Raw genomic sequence first — 17,792 nt, 5'->3', positions numbered from 1 at the left:
GAGCACAGTACTCCAAGTGGGGTCTGACCAGGGTCCTATATAGCTGCAGCATTACGTCTCAGCTCCTAAACTCAGTCCCATGATTGATGAAGGCCAGTGCACTGTATGCCTTCTTAATCACAGAGTCAACCTGTGCAGCAGCTTTGAGTGTCCTATGGACTCGGCTCTCAATAACCCTCTGATCTTCAACACTGCCAAGAGTCTTACTATTAATACTATATGCTGCACCCTTTCTATGGTTTCCACATCCTTCCTGTAGTGAGGTGACCAGAGCTGAGCACAGTACTCCAAGTGGGCTCTGACCAGGGTCCTATAAAGTTGTATTATTACCTCTCGGTTCTTGAACTCAATCCCATGGTTGATGAAGGCCAATGCACCATATGCCTTCTTAACCACGGAGTCAAACTGTGAAGCTGCTTTGAGTGTCCTATGGACTCAGACCCCAAGATCCCTCTGATCCTCCACACTGCCAAGAGTCTTACCATTAATACTATATTCTGCCATCATATTTTAGCTACCAAAATGAACCACCTCACACTTACACACCATTGTTGTAATGCATGGTTACTTGAGTTACTGTCACCTTCCAGTTAGCTTGAACTAGTCTGGCTATTCTCCTCTAACCTCTCTCATTATCAGGGTGTTTTTACCCACAAAGCATTGGATGCTTATCAGTACCACTGCTGTGTGTGAAATCCTAGGAGATCCACCTCGCAACAGTGGTCAAAGTCACTTAGATCAAATTTCTTTCCCATTCTGATGTTTGGTCTGAACAACAACTGAACCTCTTGACAATGTCTGTATGCTTTTATGCATTGCGTTGCTACCATGAGATTGGCTGATCAGATAATTTGCAATAATGAACAGGTGTACAGGTGTATCTAATGAAGTGATCACTGAGTATAAGATCCTGAGCTATTGTGTTAAGATATGAACTCAACACCTCCAAATCCTATAATTTTTATCTCTTAACTCAATCAAGACGTACAAAATGCAAAAGGAACTCAGCGGGTCAGACAGTATAATTGATATTTCGAACAGCGACCCTTCACCAGGCTTGGGAAGGAAGGGGACAGAAGCTAGAATAAAAGGACAGTGGGAGGGAGAGGATCTGGAACTGGTGGGTGATAGGTGATTCCAGGTCATGGGGCAAGGCAGGAGGGTGTGGAAAGGGGAAACGGACAGAAAAGGAATATGATGATAATTTGGGAGGTAATAGGTGGAGAAGGCAAAAGGGCTGAAGAAGGAAACTGATTTGAGAGGTGAGGAACCAGAGAAAAGAAGATGAAGGCAATGGGCAGGACTTGAGGAAAACAGGGGATGAGGTGGGGAAAAAAGAGGGGAGCTGTTAGAGAGATCGGCCACAGTTATTTCCAGGCTTAAGTTCCCCACCCAGTACTAAATTCTCACTGAATTCAGCACTTCTCTCTCATTGCCACATAGTTCTGCACAATTTTATTGCTAAAAATTCACTTACAGAAACAACAAGTTACCGTACCAGTAGAACACAACTTTAACCAACCTGAAATATGGGAATGTTTGAAAAAAAATCCCACATATTTAATACATGCAACATGGCAGAATTCCATTGAGCGAAATTGATAGGGATCAGTGAAAGTCATATTCAAAGTTATGAGTGCTTAGGGTTTCTGATGCCAGGAAGCTGTAGCTTCTAGGAACTGGTGATCTACCGCTATTTTCTAGGTGGCAAATGCAGTCAACATCACAGCAGCATTAGGACAAGAACTAATTGGATGGGAAACAACTTCCTACCCCCAGACCAGGGGACTACTGAACTCTCTACCATCACGTATGAAGTGTCAGCAGTGTTATACTGTTTACTTTCTAACTTGTGTCATAAATACACCTTTTGCTACATGTCAATCTTCTGGAATATATTTTATTATTTGTTAATTTACTTGTGTAAATATTACTTTATATGTTGTGTGTGAGTTATATGTGCTGTGTTGTAAACTGTGGTCTGGAGGAGAGTTGTTTCATTTGGTGGTATACATGTATACAGTTGAATGACAATAAGCTTGATCTTGAACTAGAACCTGAACTTGAAGGACTTAGCAAATGCAATGTTCAAGCAGCTTATTAGGCATACAGAAAAACATATTAAAACTGCTTTCAAGGAATCCTTAAAAGGCATTACACTTGAAGACAATTTGCTTAGCTGTAAACCTTTTGATATACTTCTCATAAACAGACATGTTCCAAAATTCACATGTTGCGACTCTAGAAAAAAAATGTGCCAGAATTTCCCACGAGCTTCCTGACAAACCACACAGATATAATAAGCTTCTGGATTCCACATAGTCATTTATACCAAAGACGTTTCTGTCTGGAGGATGGACTGTGCTCGGATATTCCTGTGGGCAGTGCCATTCCCAGTTACTGACCCACTGTGCAGAGTGTAATTGGATCTTAGTTGACTGCATGAAGTCAGAATTCGCCATTTCTTTTTCAGTTCAACCTGAACCTGTAGATGAAGAATGGAGAATCTCCTGATACAATACAATACACCTATTTTCATGGTTCTTATTATAACATTGAATATACTATGTATTTAAAAAAATACAAACACATAAATTCAATTTGTATTTGAGCTGTATTTACTTATTTATTGATATACAGCATGGCCCTTCTGGCCCTTCGAACCACACCGCTCAGCAAAGCCTCGATTTAATCCTAGCCTAATCAAGGGACAATATACAATGACCAATTAACCTACCGCAGTCTTTGGACTGTGGGAACAAACTGGATGAATCCTTATCTTCTCTCTCAATATTTGTCATAATCATATATATTTTTTGAAGATAAAGCACAGTAGCAGGTCTTTCTGGCCCAAAGAACCCAAACTGTCTAATTACACCCATGTGACCAATTAAGTTGTGAACCCATACGTATTCGGGGGGCGGGAGAAAACTGGAGCACCGAGAGGAAACCCATCTGGTCGTGGGAAGAACAACAAACTCCTTGCAGACAGTGGCAGGAATTGACCTTGTAGGAGCTGCAATAGTGTTACGCTGACTGCTGCGTTACACTGTTTAAACAATTATTATTCGTACACCTGTCAACTTTAACAATGCTTCCTCAGTTTAGTGAAGAACAGTTCGAGGTGAAGCTTAGTTGTCTGACATTACAGGAGCTAAGACCGAGTGCAATATTTCCAAAGGTACCAATTGAACTGACACCAGTGTTAAAATGCTCAATTATAACTTCAAACCAGATCTGAAATAGTCTTTTAGCTGTGGGAGACAGACACAGACATTATGGAAATGAGGCAAAAGGATAGTGAGGTCATTGAGCGTATCCAGATTGTAGAAGAGTAGATACTGGCTTTATGGAGAAGAATTAGGGTGCATAAATCCCCAGGGCTTGACATGGTGTCCATTTTGACCTTGTGGGAGGCTGGTGCAGCAACTGCAGGAGCGCTGCAGAGATTTTCAAAGCGTCCTTAGCCATGTGTGAAGTGCTGGAGGAATGGAGTATAGCTAATGTCTTTCCATTGTTCAAGAAAGGCTCTCAGAATAATCCAGGAGATATTATGGGCTGGAGAGGCTGATGTTAGTTGTAGCTAAATTATTGGAAGATATACTAAGGGGCAGGATATATAAGTATTTGGATAGAGAAGGCATGATTAGTGACAGTCAACATGGCTTTGGGCATGGTTGGTCATATCTAACCAATCTTGTAGAGTATTTCAAGGAGGTCACCAAGAAGGTTGATGAAGGAAAGGTGGTCCATATTGTCTACAAGGCCTTTGACAAAATCACACATAGGATTCTGATGCAGAAGGTTAACTCACTCGATCTTCAGGATAAAGTAGTCAACTGAATTCAACATTGGCTTACCCTGAGAAGGGAGAGAGTAGCAATAGGAGATGGTTGTCTCTGTGATTGGACGGCTACATTTCAGGGATCAGTGCTGGGTCTATAACTCTTCATCATCTATATTAGTGATTTAGTTACTATTATGGTAAATTGGAACAATGAAGTTGTTGATGACACTATATTGGGGGCATAGTGGACAGTGATTGAGTGTATCAAAGCTTGCAAGGTGATTTTGATTAGCTGGGAAATTGGGCTGAGAAATGGCAGATAGAATTTAATGCAAACTAATGTGAGCTGTTACATTTTGGAAGGACAAATCAGGGTAGGTCTTACACCAATAGACCATAAGATGCAGGAGCAGAATTAGGCCATTTGGCCCCTTGAGTCTACTCTGCCATTTCATCATGGCTGGTCTATCTTTCCTCTCATCCCCAATCTCCTGCTTTCTCCCCATATCCCTTCATGTGCTGGTTAATCAAGAATCTATCAATCTCTGCCTTAAATATACATAAAGATTTAGCCTCCATAGATGCCTGCGGCAATGAATTCCACAGATTCACGATTCTCTGGCTAAAGAAATTCCTCCTCACCTTTATTCTGAGGCTGTGTCCTCTGGTCTTAGACTCTCCCACCATAAGAAACATCCTCTCCACATCCACTCTGTCACGGCCTTTCACCATTCGATAGCCTTCAATGAGGTTACCCTTTATTCATCTAAGTTCTGGTAAATACGGCCCAGAGCCATCAATTGCTTTTTATATGACAAGCCATTCAATTCTGGAAGCATTTTTGTGAACCTCCTTTGAACCCTCTCCAATGTCAACACATTCTTTCTAAGATAAGAGACCTGAAACTGCTCACAACACTCCATTGCCTTCCTCACCAGAGACTCATCAGGACTCGGCCTGAAACATTGACTGTTTATCCATTTCCATGGATGCTGCTTGGCCTACTGAGTTCAGGCAGGTGTGCTGCTCTGGATTTGCAGCGTCTAGAGAAACTTTTGGATTTAAGATATACACAGTGAATGGGCGGGCACTTAGGTGTGCCATAGCTCAAAGGGACTTGGGAGTATAGATCCATAATTTCTTGTAAGTGGCATCATAGGTAGATAGGATTATAAAGAGAGCTTTGGCTTATTGGCCTTCGTAAATCAGGGCACTGAGGACAGGAGTTGGGATGTTATGTTGAAGTTGTGCAAGATCTTGGTGAATTTAGAGTATTGTGTGCAGGTGTGGTCACCTACCTTCTAGAAATAAGCTTGAAAGAATGGAGAGAATAGTTACATGGATGTTACCAGGAGTTGAGGAAAGGCTAAACAGGTTAGGACTTTACAATCTGGAGTGTAGGAGAATGAGGGGAGATCTCATAGAGGTATATAAAGATTCCGATTAATTTGGCATCATGGCAGCATTGAGTTTGTTAGCTGAGGGGCTTATTCCTGTGTGGTCCTGATCTATGTTCCAATGCACAAGAATAAATAAGTTCTGTACTTGGAGTTGGTCTCCCTGACCTTGATCTAAAGTCTCCAGTCATTAGCATTATGGTTAATAAAATACTGCAGTTCAAATGGAATTTGAATTGTCTATTGTGACTGGTGAAGGTTTATAATAGCCAAGTCATAGGCTATATTCAAAGAGAAAGCTAGTAGGCAGTGTGTGAGGGAGGATAGGCAGGGGACAGAGATCAGGAGCACTCAGACCAAAGATGTAGGGGACAAGGAAGAAAAAGATAACAAAGTTGTTTGCTCCATTAAGGATAAAAAGAGAGTAAGAGGTGGAGAGTTTCCTAAATGCATCTATTTTAATGCTAGGAGCATTGTAAGAAAGGTGGATGAGCTTAGAGCATGGATTGATACCTGGAAATATGATGTTGTAGCTATTAGTGAAACGTGGTTGCAGGAGGGGTATGATTGGCAACTAAATATTCCAGGATTCCATTGCTTCAGGTGTGATAGAATAGGAGGGGCAAGAGGGGGAGGTGTTGCATTGCTTGTCAGAGAAAATATAACAGCGGCCCTCTGGCAGGATAGATTAGTGGACTTGTCCAGGGAGGCTATTTGGGTGGAATTGAGGAATAGGAAAAGTGTAGTGACGCTTATAGGGGTGTATTATAGACCACCTAATGGGGACTGAGAACTGGAGGAGCAAATTTGTAAGGAGGTAACAGATATTTGTAGTAAGCACAAGGTTGTGATTGTGGGAGATTTTAATTTTCCGCACATAGACTGGGAAGCCCATTCTGTAAAAGGGCTGGATGGTTTTGAGTTTGTCAAATGTGTGCGAGCAGTGTTGGATCTCCTGTTAGGGAATGAGATAGGGCAGGTGACGGAGGTATGTGTTGGGGAGCACTTCGGGTCTGGTGATCACAATACCATTAGTTTCAATATAATTATGGAGAAGGATAGGACTGGACCCAGGGTTGAGATTTTTGATTGGATAAAGGCTAACTTTGAGGAGATGCGAAAGGATTTAGAAGGAGTAGATTGGGACAATTTGTTTTATGAGAAGGATGTATTAGAGAAATGAAGGTCATTTAAAGGTGAAATTTTGAGGGTACAGGATCTTTATGTTCCTGTTAGGTTGTAAGGAAAGGTTAAAAGTTTGAGAGAACCATGGTTTTCCAAGGGATATAGGAAACTTGGTTTGGAAAAAGAGAGGGATTTACAATAAAGATAGGCAGCTTGGAGTTAATGAGGTGCTTGAGGAATATAAAGAACGTAAAAAGAACCTTAAGAAAGAAATTAGAAAAGCTAAAAGAAGATACGAGGCAGCTTTAGCAAGTAAGGTGAAAATAAATCCAAAGGGTTTCTACAGTTATATAAATGTCAAAAGGATAGTGAGGGATAAAATTGGTCCCTTAGAGAATCAGAGTGGACGGCTATGTGTGGAGCCAAAAGAGATGGGGGAGATTTTGAACAATTTCTTTTCTTCGGTATTCACTAAGGAGAAGGATATTGAATTGTGTAAGGTAAAGGAAACAAGAAGGGTAGTTATGAAAGTATGATGATTAAAGAAGAGGAAGTACTGGCGCTTTTAAGGAATATAAAATGGATAAGTCTACAGGTCCTGGCAGGATATTCCCTAGGAACTTGAGGGAAGTTAGTGTGGAAATAGCAGGGCTCTGACAGAAATATTTCAAATGTCATTAGAAACGGGGATGGTGCCGGAGGATTGGCATATTACTCATGTAGTTCCATTGTTTAAAAAGGGTTCCAAGAGTAAACCTAGCAATTATCGGCCTGTGAGTTTGACGTCAGTGGTAGGTAAATTGATGGAAAGTATTCTTAGAGATGGTATATATAATTACCTGGATAGACAGGATCTGATTAGGAACAGTCAACATGGCTTTGTGCGTGGAAGGTCATGTTTGACAAATCTTATTGAATTTTTTGATGAGGTTACTGGGAAAGTTGACAAGGGTAAAGCAGTGGATGTAGGCCAATTAGAAGAGTGGGCTGAAAGATGGCAGATGGGGTTTAATGCTGAAAAATGTGAGGTGCTACATTTTGGTAGGACTAATCAAAATAGGACATACATGGTAAATGATAGGGCATTGAAGAATGCTGTAGAACAGAGGGATCTAGGAATAATGGTGCATAGTTCCCTGAAGGTGGAATCTCATGTGGATAGGGTGGTGAAGAAAGCTTTTGGTATGCTGGCCTTTATAAATCAGAGCATTGAGTATAGGAGTTGGGATGTAATGTTGAAATTGTATAAGGCATTGGTAAGGCCAAATTTGGAGTATTGTGTACAGTTCTGGTCACCGAATTATAGGAAAGATGTCAATAAAATTGAGAGAGTACAGAGGAGGTTTACTAAAATGTTGCCTGGGTTTCATCTCCTAAGTTACAGAGAAAGGTTGAACAAGTTAGGTCTTTATTCTTTGGAGTGTAGAAGGTTGAGAGAGGACTTGATAGAGGTGTTTAAAATTATGAGGGGGATTGATAGAGTTGACGTGGATAGGCTTTTTCCATTGAGAGTGGGGGAGATTCAAACAAGAGGACATGAGTTGAGAGTTAAAGGGCAAAAGTTTAGGGATAACATGAGGGGGAACTTCTTTACTCAGAGAGTTGTGGCTGTGTGGAACGAGCTTCCAGCAGAAATGGTTGAGGCAGGTTCGATGTTGTCGTTTAAAGTTAAATTGGATAGATATATGGACAGGAAGGGAATAGAGTGTCATGGACCGAGTGCAGGTCGGTGGGACTAGGTGAGAGTAGGAGTTCGGCACGGACTAGAAGGGCCGACATGGCCTGTTTCCGTGCTGTAATTGTTATATGGTTATATGGTTATACGGTTATATGGAGGTTAATAGATTCTTGATTCATAAAGGTGTCAAAGGAGAAGGCAGGAGAATGGGGTTGAGAAGGATAATAAATCAGCCATGATGGAATCCTAGAGAAGATTCAGACCCTTATGAATAATCTAATTCTGCTCCTATGTCTGATAGGTTTATGGTCTTACGATTTCAATATCTGAGAGTGATCCGGCGCTGTCTGAAAGGAGTTTATACGTTCTGCCTGGGAGTTCATGGGGAGAATGTGGTGTTCTGGTTTCATCCCACAGTCCAATGATATACCGGTTAGTCAGTTTATTGGCCATTGTAAATTGTCCTGTGATTAAGCTAGGGTTAAATAGGTGGGTTGCTGGGTACTGCGGCTCATTGGGCTGGAAGGGCTTGTTCCATCCGGTATCTCTAAATAAATACGTAAGAACTTTCCGAATAGGACAAATCATTTCAAATCAGCATACTGGGATGACCCAATTATAGACACGGAAGAAAAAAAGTCTGAGGAGATTAGGGCTGAAATCCACATGGTTCAGTCAGTTTACAGGTCTGTACAACACATTTGTTGTCATTCCTAGAAGTGAAGCTGATATCCATTGTTTCTTGGTATGACATTGTCTACACCAGCCACCAAAGCTCCCTCATCCTGAATTCAACTGCTTCTGCCTTCATCTTGCCCATTTTAGATCACCATATTAACTTTAAGCTCACTGAGCGCCAGTAGAACCTATGACCAATGCAAAAGCCTCATCTTTTCAAACAGAGTTGCCATTCCATCCCATGCCCTTGCTGCAGCACACCCCTATATTAACTCTTCCCTTTGCTCTTCCTGCTCCAAAGTTACCTTTCTAAAATCACCACCCCCTCCCCCTTTACTGCATTTAGTATTTTGAAACCGTAATTTCACATCCTGGATTGTGTAAGATTGGGTGGGCTGGAGAGAGTGGAATACAAATTGTGACTGTGAAAATCAAGGAAAAAAGATCAGTAGATGCTGGATCCTGACCCGGATCTGGGCCGTACCCTCCAAATATCCGGACCTGCCTCTCGGTTTTTTTTTGCACTACTTTACTTCCCCTTTTCTATTTTCTATTTATGATTTATAATTTAAATTTTTAATATTTACTATCGATTTGTACTCCAGGGAGCATGAAGAGCAGAATCAAATATCGCTGTGATGATTGTACGCTCTAGTATCAATTGTTTGGCGAATAAAGTATATAAAGTAAAGTAAAATATCGGTCTTCAATGTTAATTCAACAGATACTGCCTGACCTGTTGAGCATTTCCACCATTTTCTCTTTTTACTAGAGGACTTGATGGAATATTGTAAAACTCTAAATGAGTAGATAACTTCCTTTAGAGAGTACACCAGTTTTGTATTTGAATTTGTAGGGAGGTGATATTTATTGAGGGAGGTGATATTTATTGAGAGAGGTGATACTTATTAGAGAGAGGTGATATTTATTGAGAGAGGTGATATTTATTGAGAAAGCTCAGCAGTGCCTCTACCTGCTCAGGGGCATAATGAAATCTGGCATATTGCCGTTGACCCCTATCAATTGCATGTAACTGCACGAAACTGCAGTAAGCTCAGCATATCACATAAGTCATCCTTCCCTCTATGGACTCTGGCCTTGCCTATGGCCACCTCAGTAAAGCAGCCAAGCATAATCAAAGACATCACTCACTATGAACATTCCCTCTTCTCCCATCTTCCATCGGGCAGAAGATACAAAAGTCTGACAGCTTGTACCAGTAGGCCCAGGGGCACCTTCTTTCCCACTGTAATAAAGGTATTGAACAGTTCCCTAATATGATAAGGTGGTACTCTTGACTTCGTTATAATCTTGCACTTTAGTGTCTATCTGCACTGTACTTTCCCTTTAGCTCTTATACATTATTCTGCATTCCATTATTGTTTTACCTTGTATTGCCTGGATGCATTGTGTAATTGTCTGACCCTAATAAATAGTACGCAAGTCAAACTTTTCACTGTACCTCAGTACATGCAACAATGATAGACCAATTTCATTTCCAATTTAACAGCTCTTTCTGAAACGCATATGCAGATACAATACTTGCTACTTGAGGCTCTGCATGGGACCTCAGGAAGCTGCAGAGAATTGTGGATTTAGGTCTGCACAACACAGGAAACCTGAAAGCACATACAGCCAAGCTCAAGGACAGCTTCAGTTCCACTGTTATAAGGCTATTGAATGACACCCTAGTGTAATGAGGATGGATTCTTGATCACACGATCAAGAAACCTGTTATGGATTTTGCATCTTATTGATTTCCTGCCTGCATCACACTTTATTCTGTATTCTGCTGTTGTTTTCCCATAAACTACCTCAATGGATTATCGTAATAGATGATCAGCACGGATGACATGCAAAGCAAAGTCTTTCACTGCACCTCAATACATGGGACAAAAGTAAACAAATTTACCAAATTGTTCACTAAAACTGGTAATTTGGTAAATTTCCAGCAACACACATCAAAGTTGCTGGTGAACGCAGCAGGCCAGGCAGCATCTCTAGGAAGAGGTACTGTTGACGTTTCGGGCCGAGAGCCTTCATCAGGACTAACTGAAGGAAGAGTGAGTAAGAGATTTGAAAGTGGGAGGGGGAGGGGGAGATCCAAAATGATAGGAGAAGACAGGAGGGGGAGGGATGGAGCCAAGAGTTGGGCAGGTGATTGGCAAAAGGGATATGAGAAGATCATGGGACAGGAGGCCCAGGGAGAAAGAAAAGGGGGAGGGGTGAAGCCCAGAGGATGGGCAAGGGGTATAGTGAGAGGGACAGAGGGAGAAAAAGGAGAGAAGGAAAAAGAATGTGTGTATATAAATAAATAAATAACAGATGGGGTACAAGGGGGAGGTGGGGCATTTGCGGAAGTTTGAGAAGTCAATGTAAATTTGTTTATTTTTGTTGACAAAACCATCCCTGCTAACTTGCTGGAGGTGGGTCATCCCGTATGATATACAGCAAAATGTCCCTTATTGAAGAATGATCAATTTATTTGGAAAGCAGTATGTTTTTCATGAACAGAGAGGAAGAAAAACTACACCTAATTCATCTAGTAAATGCAGGGCAGTTTGCCCAGGAAAGTTCAATGAATGGTAGAAAGTTACAAATTATGGGCCGGAAATCTGAAAAAAAAGTTAGAAATAGTCAGTAGTTATAGAGCATCACTGAGAGGGAAACAAAGAAATTGAGTTAATATCCTGAAAGAAGATATTTCAATAGAACAACTTGAACCATTAATGTGACAGGAATATTGGCTTAATCGTAAGAGAATATGCTACTAATTCATATATAGATTGCTATTTTTTTGAAACAAAATGTTGGAATTAAGAATGCTACCAATTTTATCAATAGTGATCATTTTTGTACAGTGAATTCTCAGTGGAGTTCTTAAGATATATTTTTGTTATGCTATGTTTTTATATTCCTCTTTTAAGAGCACTCTGTAATTCTTTTTCTCTGAGACCATGTATAATTGTGAGCAAGCCCTTTGTCTAGTGTATAGACGCAAAGGAAAGCCATTGTTTAATATTGTGCTCAGCAGCCAGTCTGTATAATTAATCACAAATATGACACTGGTAAAACGTTTATGATCACATTTGGGAGGAATTCTTGTGCACGATTCAACAACGCAGAACCTCCAGTGCAGACTGGTGATTATGGGGGAGGTCCTGAAGACCATTAAATTCAGTGGACAGAGGATCACACAATGTGCATGCCAGAACTTTCAAATGCAGGTGAGATCAAAGGGCATTGTGTTCCCTGCCCAGGAATGCTGTGACAAAATGAAAAGTATTGTTCTTATTTGTTTATGGTATGGATCCAGGCTGGGAGCACTGCCTGGGAGAATAAGTGTGTCAATATGATATTCCAGATTTGGTATTGGTGGAGAATTAGGTCCCTGATTGCTGGACTGAAATAACAATATTCAAACCGCTATGAAATCATTTATCTTCCTTTTATGGACTAACTTTCAAGGACTATCTTCACTCACCTCCACACTGAACTGATTCCACAACCTATAGACTCTCTTTCAAAGTCTCCACTGCTCATATTTATTTACTTTTTTTGTATATGATTGTTATTCTTTTGTCTTTGCACACTGGTTGTCTGTCCTTATTTATATGTAATTTTCCATTTTTTCTATTGTTTTTTTGTTGTTCTACAGTAAATTCCTGCCGCTGAGTGTGAGGAATTTGTATGTTCTCCCCGTGACTGTGTGGGTTTCCTCTGGGTGCTCCGGTTTCCTCCCACAGTCCAAAGATGTACTAATTGGTAGGTTAGTTGATCATTGTAAATTGTCCCATGATTAGGCTCGGGTTAAATCGGGGGATTGCTGGGCAGCGTGGCTCAAAGGGCTGAAAGGGCCTATTTTGCACTGTATCTCAATAAATAATAAATAAATAAACACATAAATAAAAACAAATCTCAGGTAGTATGTATGTATTTTGACAATAAGCTTACTTTGAACTTCAAATGATTTGTATAGTTCATTGCTTCTATTGAAATGAGCAATAACTAGTTAAAAAGATACCCAACCTAAACATTAAAATGTCATGTTTTGTTTGAGATTTTTACCTCTTCAAGATATTCAATAAGCCAATGGTTTAAGGCTCTGTCATTGACATACGTCCTTCCGTAACTTTGCCAGTAGATTCTTCAAATGAATTACTGAGAAATTTTAGAGCAGCAATATCTCAAATCAGCAGGTTAACTCACCTCACTATTTAAAAAACAGTACCAAACAGCAACAAAAAAGCCCTGCAAAAGGAACAAATTAGTTTTAAAAACATATGAAGTCTGTTGACATAATAATTTAAATAATAGAAGGGGAAAGAAATGATTTTTACCTGAAAAGATCCAAGACATAATTCAAATACGATCTTAAACTTCGGATTAATCTCGTCTGGGAGAAAGACAAATATGATGTAATGGATTCCTAGTAACAGGATCAGGAGCAGCAAGGATTTGGCAAGTCTCCTGGTTAATTGGGGAGAAGAGAAACAATCATCAGTTTGACGAAGATTAAACTGGCAGCAGTGGCACACTTTAGGAAAAGAATTGCTCACAGCAGAGAAAACAGCAAACACTTGTTCACTGTTATAAGTCTTCAGGACTAAGGTCAATAAATTGGCTGATATTCAAATATTCTACTGGGAATGTTACATCAGCTGGTAGGACAGGTAGCTGCCACAGAGAGAGAAGACCTTAAATAGTGTAGTCGAGCACTCCGTCCCTAGCAACTGTCTTTGGGCACCTCTCCAAGATTGGTCTGTTTCAGTTTTAACAAGGCTCTGTCTGCCCATGGGAGTAACAAGAGGAGTTGTTGTGGGGGCTGATGAAGACGCCTTGTGAACATTTTGGGAAGGCAGCTCGGACAGTTGAACCAATAGTGCAGTATTTTGTGGTGTCTCGTGGAGAACCACTCCAATTTCTGCAATGATATCAACATCTATTCACGCACAATTGTCTGTGAAACATAATCCATTTTAACCTAACTTGAGCGGTCATGCAGAGGTAACTGTGGGGAAGGAAAATAATTTAACTGAAGTCCTTTATCGCCTGGTTGCTGTTGCAATGGAATGATTCTAAACCCTCTCCAACATGGTCTGTTGTTTGACTGTTAGTTGGGAGGGGATTTATGCATGACCAACATTTACTAAATGATCAGCAGATAAGAACAGTCTTTGAGTTACCCACAACAGAGGAAAGAATGATTCAGTATGATTTTTAATATTGCCTGCTTTTGGTTTTTGGACACTACCCTAAATTTACAGGTTAATTCATGTGCACAGTGCAGGAGCACAAACTGTTCCAATATTTTCTCAAGGTTAATCCAAATACTTCTGCAATCAAGTAAAACCTCATTAATACTTTGATGGATGGCAATCAACAATGACTCGGTTGATATTGGCATTCTGTTTTAATTTGCTTAAAGATTAGTAAGATTCAAGATCACTTAAATGTCATTTTCAGTACATAAGTGCAAAGAACAAAATAATTGTTACTCTGAATCTGATGCAGCAGGAAATAACCCAATAAGATAAAGAATACAATAATTAAAATACACAATAAATGTAAATATATAAGATAGCTTATATACATAGATTAATTGTATATCCATAGAGTGATGCTAGGCATAGGAATGTATGTACGTAAGGTGACTCTGACAGGAAATGATAAAGTAGCAGTGGAGGGGTGGATTAACGAGTGGGGGTGTTGATCAGCCTGACGACTTGGGAAAAATAGCAGTTTTTAAGTCTGGTGGTCCTGGTATGGAGTTAGGTGGCCTCCTCGCTGATGGGAGTGGAACACAAATAACAAATTAGTATTCTCTTCTAAGAGTTGTTACCCAGATCTGAAGACTATACCGATCATCTGTGTGCTTGTGACCACACCAAAGACCTAATTTTTCTGTCTGGGCTGTTCTTATAGTCAGAATCAGGTTTAATATCACTGGCATACGTTGTGAAATTTGAAACCTATCCTGGGTGGTGGGGGTTCTTAATGATGGATGCCACCATTTTGAGGCATCAACTTTTGAAGGCATCCTCAATGCTGGGGAGGCTAGGTCCCAAGGATGGAGCTGGCTGAGTTTACAATTTCTGCAGCTTTTTTCAATCCTCTGCAGTGGCTTCTCCCTACCAGATGGTGATACAACCAGTCAGAGCATCTGCCATAGAGCTGTTCTATCAGTAAGCATACTGTCCAGTGTGGCAGGAAGTTATTTCCCATGGTAGGGGAGTCTAGGACAAGAGGGCACAACTTCAGGATTGAAGGACGTCCATTTAGAACAGAGATGCAGAGAAATTACCTTAGACCGTAAGACAAAGGAGCAGAAGTCGGCCATTCGGCCCATCGAGTCTGCTCCGCCATTTTATCATGAGCTGATCCATTCTCCGATTTAATCCCACTCCCCCGCCTTCTCACCATAACCTTTGATGCCCTGGCTACTCAGATACCTATCAATCTCTGCCTTAAATACACCCAATGACTTGGCCTCCACTGCTGCCCGTGGCAACAAATTCCACAGATTCACCACCCTCTGGCTAAAAAGATTTCTCCGCATCTCTGTTCTGAATGGGCGCCCTTCAATCCTTAAGTCATGCCCTCTCGTACTAGACTCCCCCATCATGGGAAACAGCTTTGCCACATCCACTCTGTCCATGCCTTTCAACATTCGAAATGTTTCTATGATGTCCCCCCTCAATCTTCTAAACTCCAAGGAATACAGTCCAAGAGCGGTCAAACGTTCCTCATATGTTAACCCTCTCATTCCTGGAATCATTCTAGCGAATCTTCTCTGTACCATCTCCAACGTCAGACGGTCATAAATCTTTAGTCAGAGGGTGGTAAATCTGTGGAATTTGTTGCCACGAGTGGTTGTGGAGGCCAAGTCATTGGGTGCATTTAAGGCAGAGATAGATAGGTTATTGATTAGCCAGGGCATCAATGGGAATGGGGAGAAGGTAGGGGAGTGCGGATGACTGGAAGAATTGGATCAGCCCATGATTGAATGGCAGAGCAGACTCGATGAGCCAAATGGCCTACTTCTGCTCCTATATCTTATGGTCTCTTATGGAATGGAGTTTTTGATTATTATTGGCCTTTCAAGGCACTTCATGATGATTGGTGTCAGCGCCACTGGGTAGAGTCGTTTAGTTCTGAAGGTGTGGAGTTCTTTGGTACAGGGTTGATGGTGGCTTATTTGAGGCATTTGAGAACAGAAGCCTAGATGACTAATGTGTTGAAGATGTCCATGAAGACGGCGGTAAGCTGGTGTGCACATTCCCAAAGTGCTTGGCCTGGAATTTTGTCTGGCCTGGCTGCCTTATGGGGTTTGACTCTCTGCAGAGTCTTTCTCACATCTGCTGCTCTTCCAGAAAGCAGCTGCTCACCTGGGGGGAAGGAGTTGTTTTGGTGGCCGGTGTTGTGTCACTTACCTGGACGTGTGCATAGAAGTTGTTTAGAGCATTAGGGAGGCATCGTTGGTACAGTCGACGCTCTTTTTCCTTGCCTAGTCAGTAATGTGCTTGATGCCCAGCCACATACACCGGGGATCACTATCGGACAGGTGTTCCTGGATTTTTTGTCTGTTGGCAGTCTTTGCCCTCTTGATGCCTAAAATGAGGCTTTGCCTCGTTGCTCTGTTCTGTAACTGAATTGAAGGCAGTGTCTCGGGCTTTTAGTAGGGAGTGTACGTCCGAGTCCAACCAGGGTTTCTGATTGGGCTATGAGATGACCGGTCTTGAGGTACCAGCGTTGTCTACACACTTACTGAGGTAGCCGATGACAGGTGAGGCATATTCCTCAAGATCTGTGTCTACTCCATTTGTGGCGGCCTCCTTGAACATCTGCCAGTTCGTCCATTCAAAAGCAGACCTGAAGCATAGAGACTGCCTCATTAAGCCGTACAGTGACGGTTGTCTTGATTGGTTTCTCCATTTTCATCAGCGGTTGGTATGCTAGGATTGGCATTGTGGAGATATGGTCAGAGAGGCCATGGAGAGGGCATGGGATGGCTTTGTAAGTACCACATCAGTTTGTATATGCACGGTCCGGTCTGTTTTCTCCCCTGGTGACCATGGTGACGTTTTGGTGGAATTTGGGTAAAATGCTCTGTGGGTTAACATGATTGAAGTCTCCGGCAATTATGAAGAGACCTTTTGGATGCTTATTTTGTAGAGAGATGATGAGAGTGTAAAGCTCTACCAGTGCATCCTTGGCATTCGTGCTTGGAGGGATGTAGTCAGTGGTAATGAGCACAGCAGTAAACTCACTGAGGGGGGAATGTGGCTGGTAAGATGTTCAACTGTCCCAGAACAGTGACTGCTAGCTACAGATGAGTTTGTGCACCAGTCGTCGTTAATGTACACACAGAGTCCACCTTCTTTGCAGTTCCCTGACAGGGAGATCTTGTCTGTGTCATCCCGTCGAACTGAAATGCCGAGTCGGGTGTGTTGTTGTTTAACCACGTCTCGGTGGGCACCGCAGTGCAGCAGTTTCTCGTGTCTTTCTGTGCATTCATTCTCAGTCTCAGTGAATCCATTTTATTTGCTAGTGAGCGGATGTTGTGCCAGGAGACAATGATGGTCCCGCCAGCCTAGTCAGGTTAGCTCTCAGCCTAGCTAGTGCCCTAGCACACTTCCACATTTCTGCTTCCTCTCTCACTGCCTGCCTCTGCTGAGCCACTTCAGCCAGGTCACTGACTCCGGGTCAGGTCGAGCCCCTAGTCCACTGAGCACCACCATTGACTCTGCTGCCGGAGGACTAGACGTTCAGCAGCGCTGTATTCCTGGGGTGCTGGATGACTGAAATGCCTGCCTGGAAACTTTGAAACACTATTGAATGCTAGCACCTTTATTGGGAGCTGAACTAAACACTCTGTCCTTATGTCCCATCGTCTTGATAAAGTTAATGGTACGGCCAACAATAGTCCTGTGCCCACCAGGCAACCAAATAAGGCACCACTAGCCAAGAACAGATTTGTTTGCCAGAATACTAGAATATTGCATTTAATTTTCCAACAATGTTATGACAACAACAACTAATTTTGATATCGTCAGTACAATAAAAGGATATGCTTTGTTAGTCCATGGATTTTTTTTTATCTTGAGGAATAGTGTGTCTTACTCTC

General features: G+C 41.6%; 1 protein-coding gene across 4 annotated transcripts in view; it reads right to left on the bottom strand.

The window, feature by feature from the left end:
- Nucleotides 1-1,224: 1,224 nt before the first annotated feature.
- vipr2 (vasoactive intestinal peptide receptor 2) overlaps nt 1,225-17,792 on the bottom strand; it is a 198,911-nt gene continuing 182,343 nt past the window's right edge. For all 4 annotated transcript variants that reach the window (XM_072254019.1, XM_072254018.1, XM_072254020.1 and 1 more), the window contains 3 exons: nt 13,006-13,135; nt 12,875-12,916; nt 1,225-2,485 (listed from right to left, as the gene is read on the bottom strand). In XM_072254019.1, coding sequence (XP_072110120.1) covers nt 2,327-2,485; nt 12,875-12,916; nt 13,006-13,135 — 331 coding nt within the window. In that variant the 3' untranslated portion in view covers nt 1,225-2,326. The remainder of the gene's footprint in view (nt 2,486-12,874; nt 12,917-13,005; nt 13,136-17,792) is intronic.

The sequence above is a fragment of the Mobula birostris genome, chromosome 3, assembly GCF_030028105.1.
Source record: "Mobula birostris isolate sMobBir1 chromosome 3, sMobBir1.hap1, whole genome shotgun sequence".
NCBI classification, from domain to species: Eukaryota; Metazoa; Chordata; class Chondrichthyes; order Myliobatiformes; family Myliobatidae; genus Mobula; species Mobula birostris.
The sequence above is the reverse complement of the archived record's forward strand: the minus strand, read 5'-3'. Positions and strand labels throughout refer to the sequence as shown.